The sequence below is a fragment of the Erithacus rubecula genome, assembly GCF_903797595.1.
Source record: "Erithacus rubecula genome assembly, chromosome: 15".
In the NCBI taxonomy this organism is placed as follows: Eukaryota; Metazoa; Chordata; class Aves; order Passeriformes; family Muscicapidae; genus Erithacus; species Erithacus rubecula.
In genome coordinates, this window is record NC_136667.1 from 15,674,653 (window position 1) to 15,694,661 (window position 20,009).

At 44.6% G+C, this 20,009-nt stretch overlaps 1 protein-coding gene across 2 annotated transcripts; it reads right to left on the bottom strand.

The window, feature by feature from the left end:
• Positions 1 to 10,965: 10,965 nt before the first annotated feature.
• Positions 10,966 to 19,879, bottom strand: DNAAF6 (dynein axonemal assembly factor 6). 2 transcript variants are annotated; one of them, XM_079318744.1, is made up of 7 exons: positions 19,865 to 19,879; positions 18,815 to 18,926; positions 17,039 to 17,102; positions 15,850 to 15,955; positions 13,963 to 14,059; positions 13,178 to 13,263; positions 10,966 to 11,736 (listed from the first exon to the last, which is right to left on the bottom strand). In XM_079318744.1, the coding sequence occupies exons 2-7, from the start codon at positions 18,911 to 18,913 to the stop codon at positions 11,601 to 11,603; spliced, it is 588 nt and encodes a 195-aa protein (XP_079174870.1). In that variant the 5' UTR covers positions 18,914 to 18,926; positions 19,865 to 19,879; the 3' UTR covers positions 10,966 to 11,600. The 2 variants fall into 2 exon arrangements, with proteins under 2 accessions (XP_079174870.1, XP_079174871.1); XM_079318745.1 differs by having other exon boundaries at positions 18,818 to 18,926; positions 19,865 to 19,876.
• Between the last annotated feature and the right edge of the window lie 130 nt (positions 19,880 to 20,009).

Genomic DNA, 20,009 nt, shown 5'->3' on the forward strand with positions numbered 1-20,009 from the left:
GAAACAGGGCAGGTACAGAGATGCTGAGATACTGCAGGCATGGAAATCCAGTTCCTTGTTTAGCTGGAACATGCAGGGCTTTGATGGTAATGCTGATGGGGTGTCCTCTCTCAAATGGGATGATGCTGCAGGCTGGAGATGCAGACAGCCACACATGGGCATGGAGAGGAAAGGCTGGACAGAGCCCCAGGTGTACTCCTGGAGAATGTAGGAATTAACACAGCAAAGAATCTGGGAAATTCAAACCACCAGTGCCACACAATGGGCTGCATGCACGCTGAGCAGAAAACAGAGCTCTGTAGCCACAGTGGCACCCAGGCTATTTGGAGCAGCCCTGAGGGTCACTCAGCCTCTGAGGCTTCTTAGGAGTTGCTTTCACAATTCTCTGCAGTTATTCTGTAGAATGTTTAGCCACTGCTTTGTCCCAGAAAGGCTCATCCTTTTCTCTGGGCATAACTTCTCTATTTTTTGGAGGGTGAATTCAGTAATGAGTCACACATCCATCAGGAGGGCAGGACATCCATGCCAAGTATTCCAGCCTCAAATAGCTCACCAGGAGGGTCTGATGGAGACAGTGCTCACCAAAGATGGATGAGATTTGGTACCCTGTAAAGAAAACCCCCTCTCCTTCAGAGGGGGAGGGATGTTTGCAAAGTGGGACTGAGAAATCACAGCCACAGTGGGTCCTGCCTCCTTCAAACTCCACCACATCAGACAGGATCAAAGTGCCAATGTCTCTGCACTGTTAATGAGGCACATGGCAGATAAAGTCCATGTTTACAAAAAATATTTAAAGCACAACTGTGTCTACCACCTAATCTCCTTCCATCTGTGATTAACCATGATCCCTTGATACTTCTGGCAGCTAGGGCAGAGCATTTTACCTGAAGCTGTCACAAAATTACAATTTCCCACCCTGATTCTCACCTCTTCTCCCTCTCCTGTGCTTCACTGGGTCAATAAAACCAATGCAATAAAACCCTGCAGCACAGGAGAATGTGAGGGAGGGGTGATGGAGCAAAGAGACAAAAGGATGGATTCCCTGGGATCACCAGTCACCAGGGATTGAGGAAACACTGTCCCAGCAACCTGAACCCCACAGGGTTCCATAGGGGCTCCCATCAGAAAAAGGTCCATCTGATGCACAGCCCCAAAAGACCCCAGGAGCTGTTCCCACCTGGGAGACCCTTGCCTTGCACTCTGCTGTCCCTTGGGAGGGTGATTCCTGCAAATCCCAGGAGCTGCTGCTCCCAGAGCTGCAAGGGCAGCAGCTTTAAGGCAAGTGAAGGGTTTCCAAAGCTCAGCTGTGTATCAGCCAGGGCAGCTCATATGGCTGAAGGGAGGGAAAGATTTGAGTACACTTTTTAATAATAGTGTGCACCAGGAGTCAAGGGCTCTGGGTGATGTTAAGAGTGAGGAAAACCCAATGATGGGACTGATTAAATTATCTCCTTCCTACCCTAACAGTTCTGTGCTTTGGTGATAGTGGCAGGATATTGGGATAGGAATCAGAAATAAATTCCAAGTAGTTTTTCTGTTTGCCTGGATGAATTTATCACAAAAACTGGACACCTTCATACTGCAGCCCCATCTCAGCCCCTCCGTGACTGTGAGCAGCCCTTAGCAACTGTCTCACTGACTTTATATTGTCCTTATTACAGTCTCATGTTGTGCAACTGCTCCTTTTGATTTCTGCCAAGCATCTTTTAGGGCTGATTCCTTCACTTACAAAACCCTGACAAGTTATTTTTGCCACTAGCTCTTTGCACAAAATTATTTCTGCATAAATAGTCCCTGTTCTCTGTTTGTAAGTATTGTGCTTTGACTGGAGTAAAGAAGGTCCCTGCAGCTTTGACAACTCTCCTTGAACTCGAGAGCATCATTTCTGAACAGTGCCAGACTTTCCTCTAGCCTAACTAGGTCTGAGTGAGTAAAACCAGTCCTTCCCTGTGTGGCCAGATGCTGCATTGTGATGCCAGCCCAGAGAGAAAGCAAGCAGCTTAGACTGTACTGACAAAAGTCCTAATGGAATAATTAAACTCAAATAATTCAATTAACACTGCAACTGAGTAATTGCATTTGGAGCATGGCTGCAATTGAGCAATATTTGTATTGTCCCAGCCATGAGGATGGGCACAGTCGCCTTTCAGCAGGCAGAAGGAGACAGATGGTGCTAATAAAGGGCAGAAGATGGATGTGAGGTCACCAGATTAAGTGTTCTTCCTTTTTTTGGCCAGAGAAGGAAGTCAAACCACTGCGATCCCATTGCCTTTAAAAACCTAAGTAACAGAAATAGAAGAGACTGCAGGATTGCAGGAGTCTGTTTCACCATTAATTACTTTTTATTGAAAGCTCCCAGCCTGCTTGGCACTGCATCAGCAAGAGGGCAGCTGTGTCCCTGCCCACAGAGCCCCTTATCTTAATCGAGTTCAGACAGCAGCAGCAAGTGCAGAGCTGAGACCTGGGGAGGAATGTCTGCTTCCCTTGGCAACTGAGAGCCTGCAGAGTGCCAGGCCAGGAGGCAGCAGGCAGATCTCAGGAAGATAAAACAGACAGGAAAATAAACCTGCGATTTTGGGCTGCCTCACTCGTGTAGCTGCACCCTGAGATTGCACAGAGCAGAGCAGGGTCTGGGTCAGTGACAGGGGTAAGGTAAATTACACCACTCATGACATCCCCACCTGCACTGCAGCCCAGTCCTGAGGAGTGCCCAGAGTGCTGCTCCACCATCCACTAACTCTTCCTTCCCTAAAAAGCAGAAACAGTATAGCAGAAAATGAAAAAGCCTCTGCCTCCATCTACCTGAGTCCAGGGGCTTCAGGTGCTGCAGGTGGATATTTCCTTTGAGGCTCAGGCTGGTGATCAGCCTTGGCATTTGGGCTTTCAAGGATTAGTCTCAGCCAAACACCATCTGTATCTTACAGCTTGCCAATATTTGCAGATGAGGGGTCCTTCCTGGGAACTCAACTTTAGCTTGTAGCCTGAGGTGCTGGAATGGAAAAGTTAACAGCTTGGTTAACCCCTTCCAGTCTGAGCAGTCACTGCAAGCATGATGTCTATCTCCTCCAGCTACTCTGAGCTGGGCTCTTGGCAGCTCTGTTAGAGTACCACAGATCTGCCTCTCTCTTCCTTCCCCAGAGTAATTGCAGGTTTTTTTTTGGTTTTGTTTTTCTTTTTATTTCCAACTCCCAGAGCTTTCTAAGCAATTTAAACTTGTTTGGCAGATTTATTTTTTTTTTGAGAGGCAGCTGATGCTAGTATGCTGTTTGCAGCTCCTCTCCCCTCCCACTCTCAGCAACATCTGAGCTTGGTGGTTAATTACTAAGAGACCTCTCTGCCTCTGTCAGTGTTAGCTGGAATGATGGGTTTACACCATGCATGTCAACAAGCATCTAGATGGAAAATAAACCTACTGATGCTCCCACTGTTGGGGAAACGAATGTGCTGATTCAGGCATCTCAATCCATGTGGGTGACAGGCACATCCTGCCCTGCAGCAGAGCTCTGATCACTGAGAGCCCTGGGAGATCCCCCTGTGTGCACTGCAGGACAGACCCACAGAAAAAAGGCTTTGGTAACTCAGCTCCTTCCTCTCATTTGAGATGGGTTGTTCACATATTTGACTGTGCTTAACTTTCCCCAGGCAGGAAAAGCACAGGGCCACCTCCATGGGGGAGAGGGCTGATAACAGCCTGTGTTGGGTTGATGTGTATTCTGTCCCCATCTGTTAAACCAGGTGGGGCAGTGCCCCTGATCTCCTGGCACATATTCTCTGCTAATGGGCCATCTTTAAACCAGCTGGGCAATCATCTTTATCTTCCCACAGCCCATCCTCCCTCCAGCAGATATCTCCTGTTCATGGCCAGTGAGTCCCAGTGCATGACTGATAAAATTCCATCATCCCACTGGGAGATGCTCCAGCCAGGGGAGGAGCCAAGCCTTTCCTACCCAGAGAAAAACTGAGATTTTGGACACCAAGGTACCTTCTTTCCACTGGATTCCAGAGGAAAGCCAGACCCTTCCACATCATCCCTGGAACCTTCAGAGGAAACTGCACCTTCTCCAGGAGCACTGCTCCAGCTGAACCACATCTGCCACTGCAGGAGGATGCAGCTACCATGGAATGGGACTGCTGCCAACACCCTGACTGACTGACGGGTGTCAGCTTGGATTCTGACTCTGGCAGTGTTTTGGGATTGTTCTTTGTAATACTGCATTTCTATTTTAATTTTCCTAGTAAAGAACTGTTCTTCCTAATTCCCATCTCTTTGCCTGAGAGCCCCTTAATTTCAAAATTATAATAATGATTTGGAGGGAGGGGGTTTACATTCTCCATTTGAAAGAGAAGTTTCTGCCTTTATTGGCAGACACCTGTCCTCCAAACCAGGACACAGCCCCAGCTTCTCTGCCAGCCTGTGCCTCGAGGGCACCTGTCCATGGGCACCTCCATTCCCACACATCCCCTTGGACTTGCAGCAAGGGGAAACAGGAGCAGGGCTGCTCCTTTGGGCACAGTGTCCTGCTGCAGACCTTGCTGGGGTACAGAGAAGCACAGAGCTGAGCTGTAGCTCCTTTTCCTTGAGGGGATGGCAGATCTGAGAGGGGACAAACTCGTCCTTGTGACGGGAGAGCTGCGTGATGGTGACGAGTCTGGTGTGACTCACAGCCCAGGAGATGCTGTGATATTCCACCACAGCCTGCTCTGTCCACCTGCTCTGAGCTTTAGCATTCAAGTCCATATTTACTCTAGGGCCTCATTCTCCCACCATGAGAGCAATCCCAAATCAGGGGGAGTAGACCTTGCTCACTGTAGCTCGTCTTCTGGTTAAGATCTTGCACACAAACTCCTTCCCAGCTCTTTTGGTGTTTCTTCAGATGGGTTCAGGCCATGTGCTTTGGTTTTATCAGGTGTCTGGCATCAGCTCCATCTCCAGGTCAGTCCCCTGAGTACCAAAACATTCTGCTTCCAGGTAACAAATTCCATGGAAAACATGCCACACTACCCAGGTGGTGTTTTTCCCACTTTGATAGGGATTTAAGCAATTTTCTCTTTCTTTTTTGGTCCATATCAACTTTCTGCTGTTTGTCCTGTACCCTGTTCTATTACACATTTTTGTACCAAGAAATACTATATAACAAACCTGTATACAAGCAGTATTTAAGCTGCTTCTATTAAGTATTTAAGTCCATGATTCTTCCAAGGAGAACAATTTCAACAGAAAGGAATTTAGCTTGACAAATGCTGCCTAAGACCTGCCCTGATCATCCTTATGCTGTACTGCACAGCTTTCATTAACTTATGAATGAATTCCTGTTGTGTCTCATTGCTTCCTTCAGATGCTATTATGCCAGCTCCCAAGGACATAAACAATTCTCTTGATTTAAGAAAGTAGGCTGAGATGCTGTTTGGCTGTGGTTTAGGGAGGGGCAACAACATTGGAAAACACATTTTATTGAAGAAAACAAAAATATTAGTTCCAAATAGAAGCAGCGATCCAATTTAAATAAACTCACTGAGCATAAACTTGGGAACTTATGATGCAAGAGAACATAAATGGGTTTTTCTATTACTTCAGCTATTCTCTTCATTCAGCATCTGTATCACAGCAAGCAGTTAATCACCTTCAGCTCTCTCACCCAAGCACTGGTTCAAGACAACCTTGCAGAATCTTTCCAGATGGTGAAACCTTTCTCTTCATCTGAGAGATGCCCTACCCCTGGTCTGAAGCTAGCACCTGGCTCCAGAATAGCAATTCTAATGTCTTCACTTATCTATTTACCTACTGATCTTAGAGAAAAAGATGATGACATTTTGTTTGTTTATTTTTGTGGGTGGGTTTTTTGTTTTTCATTTTTGTTTGTGTGGTTTTTTTTTTTTTAAATAAACATGGGCTGCTCTAAATAGGGAAAAAGGATGGAGGCAAGCATGCATATGCATGTAGTCCTAAAACTGGATGTGACATCCCCTGTTCCAGGTCAGGGCACAGCAATCTGTCACCCAGGCACTGCACACACCAACTCTGCTTACCCAGAAATAGGTGTTGTGAGGACATCACAGACTCAGGCTGCTGGGAGCATTTGAGAGGGTTCATGAACTCCCAACACCAATTCCCCTTTCATCTGCTGCTGATAAAAGTAATTGCACTGGGCCACCTTAGTCTGACCCCCAGAGTGAGACAAGGTTCCCAGCCCAATAAATCTCCATGAGGGCCTCCTGGAAACCTCATAGCTATTCCAGGCACAGTCCCCTTCCCACTGCTTCTGTTGGCACAGGATTTTCAGAGCTAGTGACATTCTAACAGAGGTATCTCATCAGCCCTAAGCCCAGGGTGGCTGTCTGCTCTGAACTTCCCTTTCAACACAGTGGTTTTAAAGAAACTTTGATAATTATTTTCTTCTCCCACCTGTGCTTTTGCCCAGCTCACATCACTCCCTCACTTTCAGTGTCTCACTCCACAATCACCATTTAGTTTGCTTTAAACACAGCACCTGCTCACCTAGTTCCTCACAGAGCTGCTCCTCACCATTTAATTCATCCTGGATGGAGTCCTCACCTTGGGATCGGCTCAGGTGAAAAAAGGTGTAGCAGATTATCCCAGGTAAATCCCTGTATACTATATACTTGCCAGCTTGCCTCAGTGTCCCCCAGGAGCAGCTTTGGGGATATAACTACAGGAACCTGGGTCAGGAGATCCCAGCACCAGGGTTCCCAGTCACAGATATCACCAGGGGATGGTAAATTCTCATTACCTGGGTCCCTGTGAGGGGTGAAACCCACCAAGAGCTCACAGCATCATTTAACTCAAGTATTGGTGCTTAGAGTAGTTCCTAATCTGCCTGTTGGATAAATCTCTACCTTGCCCACATCACCTGATGAGTTAAAATCAGCTGTGTCCATCTCCATTCCTACCCTGTTCCTTTTTACACAGCTTTCCAACATGATGAGGCTTTTCCAGAAGAGGTGTGTGGCTCTCTTTCTCTCTGCTGAGCAGCTGCAGGAGACAGGGTGCCAAACAGAATCAGAGAATTGTTTCAGTAAATACAACATAGCACTCTTGGCAGCGTTTGCTGGGTTGTGATACCATCAAGTTAAAATGGCATGGTTAAAAAAAAATATTGATCAGCATCAGAAGTGAGTTTCCAGGCTGCTGGGATCAACAAAGGAGACACCCAATTAAAGAGAGATGGTCTCTAAGCACTGTAGGTGGACAGTATCTGCTATCATTCTGGCAGCCTCCCTATGATCTTCTCCTCAGAAAAGAGTGTGTGGAGGCAGAGAAAAAAGATGAAAGGGAGGCCTTGAGATGAGAAAGCCCCAAACGATCAAAGATTCCTAAGGATTGAGAGAAGTACTCCAGAACCAAAGACATTCCTGTCTTGCCTGTGTCACTGCTGCCCTGAAATGGATTTCAAAAACATCTTTAAGTATTCATCTGGGATGTGGGGACACAGAGCAGGAAGCAGAGAGGAACTTTTCAGGCCTTGGGGAAGGCTGAAATTCTGAATGATTCTGATGGTTCATTTCTACATAACCAGACTCCACCAGGGACATGTGTACTGGCTGCATTTGAAGCAAGGGCTCAAGAGGCCTCTCAATTTTGTCAACACTCCTCACACAGCATCTGTTACTTTTGTGCCATGGTCCTTCCCCACAAGTGCCTTAACACACTCCAGGTTCTGCCTGTGGTGCTTGTGTCCCCTTGCCACCCACACAGAGCAGACACACACCAAGGGAGGACAAAGCTCTTCACCCAGCCCTGATCCGAGAGAGGGGAAATGAATCACACACTTCACCCACCTTAGGCACATCCAACAAGGGTCAGATCCATCACCTGCAACCTGCCAGGAGGCTCTGGTGAGAAATGTCCTAATGTGAGAACAATCAGGGGAGATAAAGCACATAGGGAAGGAGAGAAGAAATCAGAGTCCCCTGAAAAGAGCACAGAACAAACAATTGTGAGGGAAAGGGAAAAAAAAAAGAGATGCTGTTCACCATCCTCTGATGAATTCATCACAATCTGAAAGTGAATTCTGCCTGAAGGAGAAAACAGAATGAAGAGAGACTCAAAGAGAGCAAATAGAGACACCAAGAGACAAATAATCTGTTTGTGGAGATCATAGGAAAAAAAATAAACAGCCCCCAGCATATTCCAGACACCTCCCCTGGAGCCAGACCACAGGCAGACAACAATAAATGTCTGTGGCAGCAGTTCCTGAAGGGGATCCCAGAGAACAAGGAGGAATCCAAGCTGCAGGTGCTGCAGAGCAGAGGATGAAAGTCTACACCAACACCTGCAGGTTGAAAAGGAGCTGCTCCAGCATGAGGGAGACAGGTCTGTCTGTGCACGTAGATACAGCTTAGTCATTTTAGATAAACTTTGTCTGGAGGGAAGGATATAGTGATAAAGCAGTGTTTCACACAGGGCAAGGAGAACACAAAGTTTGGATACAAACTTGAAACTGAGCAGCAGAAAAATGAAGTAGTCTTTCAAGGCAAATAAAAGGGGTTTATGATGGTATCTACAGCAGACCTGGAGGAAGGTGAGAATGAGATGCTGCAGGTTTAAGGCAAAAATCTAAATCTAAGTTCTTGCACTGTCTCAGGTGCTTCTATATAGCAACTCATCTGGGTTTTCTCTTCCTCAAGCAATTGAATGAGTCAAGTATCTTGGCCCCAGGGCACTAAGTGGACAAAGGGCAATATGAAGAGAGGTGAAATTCAGAGAGTGAGCTGGGCTCTGTATTTTGTACACATATTTTAGCACACCACCATAGCTCTGAGAGAAGGCAGGAACAAGTCAAAATGGGGATGGTGGCACTCCAACCATAACTGAAGCACAGAATGTGTGAACAAGGTGAGATGAGAACCTGCAGTTTATTGGGATACTACTCCAAACCTCTATCTCAGTTCCACATCTACAGTACCCTCTACTTAACTGCAATACATTTAATCAAGCTGCTTCTTATGGGAACCAAATAAAGCTTGATGATGCTTGATGGCCAGGTGGTTTAACTGGGCTCATAATTTTGATTAATTAAGATGCTTGCAGGGGTTGGAGTGGCACTTCAGCAGCAGCATTGATGTTCAGAGGCAAAGGGGGTTCCCCTCCTGGAGGATTTCTGCCAGTCCTACTTCAGCAAAGCAAAGCTGCCCTCAAGCCTGTGCAAAAAAGTCAATTTTTGTAGCTGGTAATAGCCTCCAGATTCCTGGGAATTTTGGCAACCTGGGAGTTGTTTCCTCTTGGGAGGACATATGGAAAAAATCCAAACCCTAAAACTCAAACTCTTGCCTAGGGCAGCCTCTGTGTCCTTGACAGGAGGAAAGTGAGAATGAGAGAGGCTCTCCAGGTGATGAAGGTGCAGTCAGGCAGTGCATCCCAGCAAACCCCCAGAGCTGTGTCCCTGCTTTAGTGAAAAGGGCAGCACAGCTTACCCTGAGTGGAACACATAAAGCCTGGCTCCTTATGAGTTTGTCCCCTGTGTTGCTCTATCCTCACTCTGTGATTTCAGCCTCTCCCTTTTCTTACCCAGTGTCACCAACCTGCCAGCTCCTCCTCATGGGTGTCCTACAGGAGCCTGGAGGTGGATGTACAGAGTGAGTGGCCAGCAGGTACAAGAAATCACATTATAACTCCCCCTTGAGCACTACAAATTTGTATTTCCCTTTTCTATTCAGCAGCTGGCTTTCTTACAGAATGTACTTGCCTCAGATTTTTGTCTCCTGAATGCTGATAAAATGCCCTCAGGTTAAAAAATATTTGGAGATAAATATGGATACCAGTGTGGCATATGCTCATTTCCATAAGAAACTGAAACATGGGTGAGAGGCACAATGAGCCAGACTCATCACTGTTTTTAGTATCAAACACTGACATTAACAGAATTTGATGATTTAAGGCTTAGTAAATTACTACTGCCAACTATAAAAGCAACATAACCTTCTGGATAGAGCATTGGAGTAGGGCTCAGAAGAGTTGTACCCTGCCACAAAGGTACAGAATTAATTTGGGCAAATGTTATCTTCATATGTGTATAAATAATGGTCAATCTCACTTTTCTTGTAATGTGTATAAGAAATGCAAAAATTAAACAGCATATTATCTAGGGACCACAAAGCCAACCTTTTTCCAAGAAACAGCTTGTTTGGCAAGCACAGGAGGGAAAAAACTGAGTCAGGAGGAATGATGTCAGCCTTTTCTCATACATTTACATTGTCCTGCTCAACCACAGCTTTGGAATAAGAGACATTCAGATCTAATTTATGGAAACTTAAGCAGACCAGTTGGAGTAGCCCCTGACTGTTATCAGCATATTTCATAGCTTGTGATGAATCATAACTGAAGCATCTGCTTTCCAGTGCATTAAGGCTAAAGCAGAAGTTGATTAGGATTATTCTGACCCAATCAATGGTTCACTTTTCAGGGAAGTGGTTGAAATGCCCAGACATCAGCCTAATTTGTCCTGGAGTTATAACAGTGTATTACAAACATTCTGTGACTACACCTTTAAACTCACTCTCAATGTCTGCAATCCATCACAGAGTATCCATCCTCTCATTACAGCCTGCCACAAATTTAGCTGCATGGGTGCTGTCTTCAGCCTAGCTGGTCAATTATTTTCTTCTACTTACACCCCAGAACAATGCAGCACTCAAGCCATTTTGCTCTGAAAGTACTCACAGGCTTTTGGTTAAATGTACCATTAACATGCTGCTTGTCCTCTCCACTTTGATCACTGAGGAACTACTTTGCTTCCTGCAGGACTAACAGTGTTACATGAATATATTTGCCCAGTAGCTACTGAGAGAAATGCCTTGGTTACCCATCTCTGTGTCTCTAGACTGGACCTCAAGGCCAAAGAACAGATTTTGCAGTCCTTTGAGAGAAGCTTTGTTATGCAAAATTCCTCTTATCTCAACTTCTACGAGATCTCTCAGAGCATAATGTAGAGAAGGCAGACTCAAAGATAACTGGAACTGTTCCTTAGAACTTATTACTTTATTAATCAAGAAAGATCAGAAAAATGGGTGGAGGGACAGCAGATGAATAGATAACACTGAACCATAAATTGTCAAAAAACTGTTCAAAAGAGCTATGTTCAGCAATCCAACTATAGCTGGTTAACTTGTTCTGTCAGTGTAAAGGAGCCTCACATGTGGATATGGATCCATGAAGAACTTTGATCTTCTCACCAAGAAATAGGCAAGAGAGGATTCTATACTGGCCCCAGTTCCAGCACTGGAGGCCAAGCAAGGACAAGTCCTGAAAGGGTACCAAAGCACCAGACTCATTGTCCAGAGCTTCACTGTGCTTCTTCTCAGCCACAACCACACAAAAGGCTTTCTCTGGCTTACAGAACTGAAATCTCCCACTTTCTGATTCACAGGGTCTGTATCAGACTGAAGGAGGCAGAATGTTAACCAGAGCAGTGTAAGAGCCAGACAGCATCAGCTGCTAGAACCTGTGGGTGCTGTGCTCCTCTTGACTCATTTCTCCAGAGACATTCCCCTGGACTGTTCAGGGGAAACAATCAACTATATCAGAACAAATTGGGTTTCCAAAAGACTTCAAACCAGAATGATGGCTTTTGCAAACTATCTCTCTATCCATCAGAAAAATTTATGAGCTCAAATTTCCTTGATACTCTCAAGGTGACTTCCAAGATCTCCTCTTCAGAGAGAAAACGAGCTCTGCCCTCCTTGCTGTTCACAGGGTAGGGGAGGTGCAGCAGCAGCTTCCTGTAAAAAAAGGACACAGTGAATGGCAGTCTCAGATCAGGTGAGCAGCTGAGATGTCATTGCAAGCTACTCCTGCAATTCCTCAGTCAGTATGGCAGGCAATGTTATTCCAATAGAACTCTTTATTGGGATGGTTCCTGCAGTAGCTCACACACAGCAACACTGGCCCTGGAATACTTCCATCACTTAAAAGCAGCTTGGCTTAGCTTGTTGGGAGAACAAAGTTTTTCAGTATGTAGAACTTGACAACTTGATTGTTTCTTTCATACTGAGAAGACTTGCACTTATATTTGTGAAAGCAGCACTGGTTCAGGCTGTACCCAAGCAACCATCAGATTTATGGTGAACTTTTTATTTGCTAGGCTTGTGACTAGAGACAGCTGGGTACTGAGAAGATAATGGCAGATCTGAGTCACCAAAAAGACAGAATTGCAAAAGGAAAAGGATGCTGAGGTTTTCCTACATCTGCAGCATTGCATTAAGTTACTTCTTTTACTATCCATAAGTTAAGCAAGTCATTAGCTGAACAATTATTCCTCACAATTTTCCAGTTTCAAAACTAACATTTCCAAGCCTTCTTCCAATCCTGTTGCATCCTTGGGTTTAAACCAAGCACAGGATAACTGACTCTGCCTGGTTTTGGCAGAGAAAAGTGGCTTTTCTATAGTTAGGCTACTGGAGACTTATTTAGGCCTTAATCCATGGCCTGCACCTTGAATTTATCTGCAGAAAGCTATTCACATATAGATCTTCCCACATCCCATTCAGTGCAGCAAGTCAGCCCAGAGAAGATTAAGGTTTCTCATAAAAGCAGTCTTTGTGAAGAAGGACTTTGAGCAAAACAGACATAGGAATTATCTGGAAATCTCAGGCAGGGGAATAGCACACTGAGGGAGAGATGGAGAAAGACTGAGAAATCCAAGAGTATATCAGTCAATTGATCATCTTTGTAGGCTTGAAATAGCCCTGTAAAAAAGAAAAATCAAAGGAAATATCTTTAGGAAACCTTGTAACATTTCCATCTCTGCATCTGTGCTTGGACACGTCCATAATTTGGCTTTCAGCTCCTGAATATTTATCTGCACTTTTTAAACCATCTTCAGTCATACATATTTGTACAAAATAGTGTTAGAAATACTAGACTAAGTCTTTCAGGACCTTGGGCAGCTTTTTGCCAGATGTTTTGAGCCCTTGAAGGCTTGTTGTTTAAGTAGCCAAAATCTGTGCTAAAGCTATTTACTGGTCAGTATCACAGATTCAAAGCCAGCAGATTGTACACCTATGGATGGACTATGGCTGTTCTTTCTATATTTATTTCTCACTAGCAATTAATAGTACAATCTTTAGCTTTGCTTTCCACACAGACTGCAGTTAAAAGCTTGGGCAAACCTCATTTCAAACAGGACATTAACTGTGCTTCTATCAATTGTGCTACACTTACTTTTTGGGAGTTCGAAGGTCAAGAACCTTGTCCTGGATGTCTAATGTGATGTCTGAGTATTTTGTCTCTGGCAGCTTGATTTTAATCTGAAATGATGGGCAGAGGTAAAGCTGTGATTACATATGTTGCCCTAAAAGCCATAGAAGAGCTCATTTTCATGAATATTTCAATGCTAGTATCAAAGAGCAACGTTTTGAGTAGGTAATTTGTATCAGAGCAAACACGACAGTGATAATGATTGCTTTCAATAGCTCAGTGATGTGTATTGATATCTTATTCTTTTCCAGATCCTGAGCTGCTAATGTGCTTGACAGGTGTTCAACACCCAGCAAAAGCCTCAGGCTTTGTGTATTGCAGGGGCAGTTTGCTCCTGCTAGAAAGATAACACAGCAGTTCCACCTGTCCTGGAGCTCAGAAACCAGGGAGGTCTTTGATTATATAATGATGAGGCAGGATCTGACAGCTGGAACTTTAAAGGCTGTCAGCATTGTAGCATTCTGCTAGCCCACACACCTTGTAAAAAATGCAGGAAGATAAAAAACATCTCCTTCCCAGCCCCTCTCCTTTCCAGATAAGGAACTTCATTTTATTGCTACATTTTATTCCCTTTAAGTTTCTATGGGACACATGCATTTGCACAGATTCCCTTGAACACACTTGGTCCTTGAAGAGATACACAAGCTCCTTGGTGTTCACATTCTGTCCCTCAGAAAGATGGGGAGATGGAAAAGGGCAGAGAAAGGGCACAAAGAAGGGGTCAGAGCTCCAGGCTCAGCTCAGCTCACCACTATATCCTCACAGCAGGCAGTGGAGGGGTCTTTCCCAGTCATCCCAAAGAAGACATCCTCTGTTCCCACGTGCTGCTTGAATGAAATCTCATACCTGCCAAGGAGAAGCCATTGCCTAATGACACTGGAGCAGGAGACTAAAGGAACTGGTTCTCAGAGGACTGGAAATCCTCCCTTCAAGGCTCCAATCCATCTGCACTGGGTTTCTGTTCAGAGCCAAGACTGAGACAGCTGGAAAATAGGTGAAGATCATTGATTCCACCTTCCAAAGCACTCACCAGGCTGCCTCTGCTTCCCTAACCAGCCTTTGCAGGATCAGGAAATGCTTCCTAAGTGGACAGGCTGCTTATCAATCAGTCAAACACCACAAACTCTTGGGGAATGGATTTGGAAAGGGGGATGTCACAATTACATGTGTTCTATTCTGTCCTTTAGCATATTCTTGCAGCCTAAGCTTAACACTCTAAAGCCAGATTGTACTTGTTTTGCATTCAGCCAACATTTATTTTCTTCTCCTTCACGTCTACAAAATGTAGAATCATGTATTCCCTTGCTCTTCGTAATTAATTAATGAAGAAAGGAAAACTGAATTTGTATTTATAACATATGCTATTCCTACTAAGTTCAGCAAAATTACTGGGGTGGATCACTTGTGTAAGCTGTTTCACATCTCCAGTGTGCATCTGCATATGTAATAACTCCTAAGTCAATGACAAATGTGTCTAATAGCTCTGGATGCACCTCTGTAGCCATCTGTTTTCCTTTTAGGACATTTTCTTTGCTTCATTTGATGAACTATTATAAAGACTTATACTCTCTCTTCATCTGTGCAACATGGGTCACAAGTGCTTGAGGCTGGAGAAGCAAAGCAGAGGGAAGAGTCAGAGAAAAGCTTCTTTGTGCCCACAATACAAAGGGAGTGTGTTCTGTATCTGACAGGTGACCATTTCAAGGACAACTGTTAATGAGGGTGAATTCCAAATCATTTTCAGAAAGGCTGAGTCCCTGTTCAGGTGGGTTTCAGGTCCTGTGTTTAACTGGGAAATTGATAACCTCATTTTCAGAAAGGCTGAGTCCCTGTTCAGGTGGGTCTCAGATCCTGTGTTTAACTGGAAATTTGGACACCCCACATTACATGCAGGAAAAAGTGAAGATTCTGGTGTGCAATGTGCAGCTTCATGGGCTGCAGTCCATACACTCCAGCATTCAACACTTCAGGACATAGCACTGAAAAGATGATTAAAAATGCAAAAACTGCTTTATGGACTGACTCTCAGGGCTTTCTGATCTCTACAAACTACAACTTACATGCCTAATTTCAATAATATTTTTGCTACTGTTTTTCTATTGGCAAGGGAAAAGGCTCTGGGTTTGTGCTTTGACAGACTAAGATTGAATGACAGCATTTAAGAGCCCAAAATTGCCTGCACACAGCTTTTCTTCCTGCAGTACTATTTGTCTCTAAAGAGCTTAAATCTTTGAAATGCAAATATACATTGGAGTACTTTATGAATTTATTAGTATGGAAAAACGGATGCATCTCAGTTGCAGTAGGAAAAAGCAGGTATTTCACACAAATGGCATATTTTAAAGTTAATAAATCATTTTCCTGACCTACTTCCACTCCTAATCCCACTTTATACAAGTAACTGACACTGCACATAAACTTATGATGGGAAAAACCAACACTAAGTTTGTATTCTGAGATCAGAAGATTTCAAGAGAGGGATTAAAACCATTGCTCACATGTTGCTTAGATGCAACACTGATATCTTTTCTTTCTTTTTGCATGACACAAGCTTTTCAGCTGGCTGTACATGCTGTTTAACTCTCATTTCCATTAATGCTATGTAAAGCCCACACAGGCAGTCTCAGCTCTCTTACTCTGGCTTTTCTCTAGGGTCCCAGGTATCATCAAATTCAGATCCTTCTGGGACCTCCTCTGTATTCCAAATGGTTTTCTTGTTTTCAGATTTCACTTGAAAAGTACCTGTAAGTGAGGAGAAAAATCTCACTGACTCATTTTGAAATGTTTTTGCTCCTTAAGGCTTGCTGAAAGCTTAGAATATTTTTCAAGAATGAAAAAAAAGGAAGATAAGTCATTTTTAAAGCCTAGAAAAGTGTTTCTAGGCTTTAGAAAAATCTTTGCATTAAAAGCATTCTAGGTAATGATTGCAGTCTTCTTCACCTCACTATCTTATGAATGAGGATTTGCAGAGGGAAGATGTTTTCCTTTCACTTAAATCTCCTTTACCCAACCTTTATTTCCTGGAAATCCTCCTTTCTGGCATATAATATCTAGCACTTAAAAATCAGTAAAGTGTAGAGGGATGAAATACTAATCTTCCACAAGCCCCCTGACAAGAGATTTTCAGTGAGCAGAGTCAATCACAAGAGGACCACCTCCTCACATAGAAATCCAGTTCTTCCCATGAATTCCTGGGCACAGTCCAGACAAGGTGCTTAAGACACATGAAAGTTTATGAGCAGAATAGCATGGTTTACATCTGTCCTGCATGAAAAAATATTTTTTTAGTAAGCTGGTAAATGTGAAACTTGAAGTTTTTTAGAGTAGAATTTCTGGTTGTTGTTGGAATGGCAAGCAAAAATAATCTAATATATTCATCACAGTTCCTTTCCTGCAAACAGTTTCCTTTCCTGGCCCTTGTTGGCCTTTCTTAGGGCTCTTAACTAAGCTGCTCAATAATGTGATAGCATCAGCTTAAAAAAAACCCTTAACATTAACTTTGCCAAATCTTTAACAAAACTGTTTTCCCTGAGTACTCATATGGAGTTTTGCTGCTCATTTATGATCCCTGCAGCCCCTGACCAGGCTGTGCTCTGAACTGTTATCTCCACTGGAGGCTGCCCTGGATTACCCTTTCTGCTTCTCTTTGCATGTTTTAGAGTTAAGACTTCTGGAAAGGAATAATTTTACAGTGTAATTGTAAGAACTGTCATGCTGTGCCCATCTCAAATATCAGTGACCATTCTTTTATTGCAGTGGTATCTTACCACAGCTGTTACAGTCTGCTGATGTGAGACTCAATGCCAAAACACAAATACTCCTTACTGGTGGTCTCTTTCTTTACTGGTCCAACACTTCCAGGAGTCATGGCACCAACAGAACAGCAGGGCTGCAAAGAAAGACAAGAGGATTTAAATCAATTTTTATAGAGCCAAGCTTGGTTATAACCACAATGGCAGTAAATACAGCACATTATATAAGGTCAAACAAATCCCTGATAGAATTGAAAAAACATTACCCCACAGTTTCATGACTGAACCACTGAACATTCTCTTTTCTTCACTGTCACACAGCAGAAAGTGACCTTGACACACTGGGTTTAAGCAGGAAGCCCAGAATACTGACAGATGTGCTTTATGAGCTTTGGTTTCCATGGCATTTTGGCAAAATTTCCATGCTTTGCCTGCCATGAAAGTATTACAGAAAACCAAGGGTGCCACATGAAAGCCCCATCACAGCACTTGGATTCCTTTTTACAGTAGAGATCATGTGGCAACAACATTTTCCTCTAATTATGAATCAATTTAGTGCTAATAGGCCAATGTGAGGCATTTCTCTATATATGAAGATTCCTTGGTTCAATAAAAGTGCCTCATATGCACAGAGCATTAAATTAAATCAAAATAAAGATTTCAATTTACCCAAATTGACTCAGACTTAATTGACATCCCTCGTGGCAATTTTCCATTTCTGTCTCTGAAGTATCATTTATTTTATTAATAAGATGTAAACAAATTCTTTTTAAAATCAGGATGTTTACTGCAGAGATGTACAGCAATAATGCAGGGTTTAAAAGGCAGGCATTAAACAGCTGGAGGATAGTTGGAATGTGAAGGACCACATCTGTAATCCACTGAAAGAAAACTTCAAGGGATATGCACCCCTTTTATCCCAAATATTACTTGCATTGTCACTACTGGGTCTGGTCAGCTCCTTGTTGAGGAGTGATTTGGAGTAACACTCAGGCATTTGCCATTTTTGTCATCTGTTTTTTGGTTTTTTTTCCCCCTTATCCATGTCATATTATGATCTGTCCAAAATCCTGAGAGACTTGGCAAACTTTTGAGCCTTCACAGAGGCCTTCTACATTGTTGGCACCTGTGGGGCTCCTGGGAATATTTCTTTCCAGCACAGAGACATAAATAGATAAAAGCAGATAAGCACATAGATGAAAGCAGGTGTTGCAGGAATAATACATGTTCTCCAAACACTGTGATTTTCATCTGCCCCTGAGAGGAAATGATACAGAAGAATACATTTAGGTATTTATCTTATTATTAATTCAGATCATGCACCTTGGAATGATTGTTCACCTTTCCCTATTTTACAACCACCAAAAGATTTCAGTGATCAATTATCTCCACAGTTCTTAAACTCCTGACATATATACAATTAATATACTCAGTTGCCTCTGGATATTTTGGTCCTTACTCAGAAGCTCAGCAATAAATTTTTCCCCTCATATCTGGTTGCAACTGCCTTCATCTCCAGCAAAGTTCAGGGAAAAGTAGGGGAAAGTCTGAAGCATCTAAAGCTCTTTCAACTCCATGTTCTCATTTCCTTCAGGCTGAAAAACTAAACTTCCTTCATATGTTGTGCTCACAATGTCTCCTTGTTTTCCTGGGGCATCTTGCTCATTCCCTCCCTCAAGAGCTCGTTACTCTGAAAGTGTCCTCGAGCTGTTTCAGTCAGTCCAAAACATTCTAAGATTTTAATTCTGTTTTTACTTGCTCTGGAGAAAAAGAGATTTGCTTCTCCTTGATTAACAGGATAAGGCTAAGAAGCAGAAAAAAGAAGCAGAAATTTGTATGAAAGGCTCACCACATCATCATAATCATCATCATCCTCTTCTGGAGCATCACGCAGCAGTTTGGCAAGGCACTGCAGAGAGGAGCCTGAGAACACGCTGTCCATGTCCATCCCCACTGCTCACCTATGCAGAATAAACAAGTGACAGATGAAGCAGGAACCAAATGTGCTTGAAACAGACTGTAAAGCACATTTTTTCCGGCTGTGTGTTTGGAAAGGAAAAGTTTAGCCAAGTTCCTGTATGCGTGATGACAAAACATGTAAAATGGAACACAAAATCAAAGAATATGCAGAGTTGTATGGGTGAGTCTAAGCCCAGGCCCTGTGCAGGACAGCCTGAATGCCACCACGTGCCTGGGAGCATTCTCCAAATGCTGTTTACACTCTGCCAGCCTTGGGGCTGTGGCCACTTCCATGGGGATCCTGTTCCAGGGCCCGACCACCCTCTCGGGGAAGAACCATTCCCGATACCCAAATTAAACGTCCCCTGGGAGAGCTCGAGCGGCTCCCTCGGGTCCTGCCATCCCGAGGGAATAACACCCAACCTTTTCCCCTGGGCCCAGACTAGGGACCATCTGCTCAGCTGCCTTTAATTCCAAGCACAGCTCGAGCCTTACAAATACCGCCGGCAGAGCCGTGCCACAGGTAACCTGGCAGGACCCTTCTAAGGCTCCCTGCCCACCCGCCAGCCCCCGGACCGGACAGCTCCAGGAGCAGGTGGGGGCGAAGAGAAGCGCAGTGACAAATCCTCGTCACCGCGGCCCCGGTCTCGGGAACCTCCGCAACTCGAGCCCGCAGCCACGGAACGGAGTCTCCTCCCCGTCCGGCACCCTGACCGGTGTCCCCTGTCTCTCACCCTATCCGGTGTCCCCGATCCCTTACCCCGGCCCGGTGTCCCTTGTCCCTCACCCCGGCCGGGTGTCCCCTGTCCCTCACCCTCTCCGGTGTCCCCGCTCCCCGGCCCGGTGTCCTCTGTCACCCTCTCCGGTGTCTCCGGTCCCCGCTCCCCGGCCCGGTGTCCTCTGTCACCCTCTCCGGTGTCTCCGGTCCCCGCTCCCTCACCCGCGTCCCCCGTCCCCACAGCAACGCGCTCACGCCCCGCCCCTCACTCCCCCACAGCCAATCGAAACCCCGGCGCCGCGAGTGGCGGCCGCGCTGACCAATGGGCGCCGAGGGCGGGAAGGCGCGGGGCGGGGCAGGGCGCGGC

Bases quoted from the DNA above. Each gene is read 5' to 3' on its own strand.
- DNAAF6 (XM_079318744.1), bottom strand. From the start codon at position 18,913: ATGGACATGGACAGCGTGTTCTCAGGCTCCTCTCTGCAGTGCCTTGCC. The intron at 15,956-17,038 runs GTAAGGAGTATT...CCTCACTTACAG, and splicing joins AGTAAAGAAAGAGACCACCA to GTACTTTTCAAGTGAAATCT. The intron at 11,737-13,177 runs GTAAGTGTAGCA...CTTTTTTTACAG, and splicing joins GACCTTCGAACTCCCAAAAA to GAAGCTGCTGCTGCACCTCC.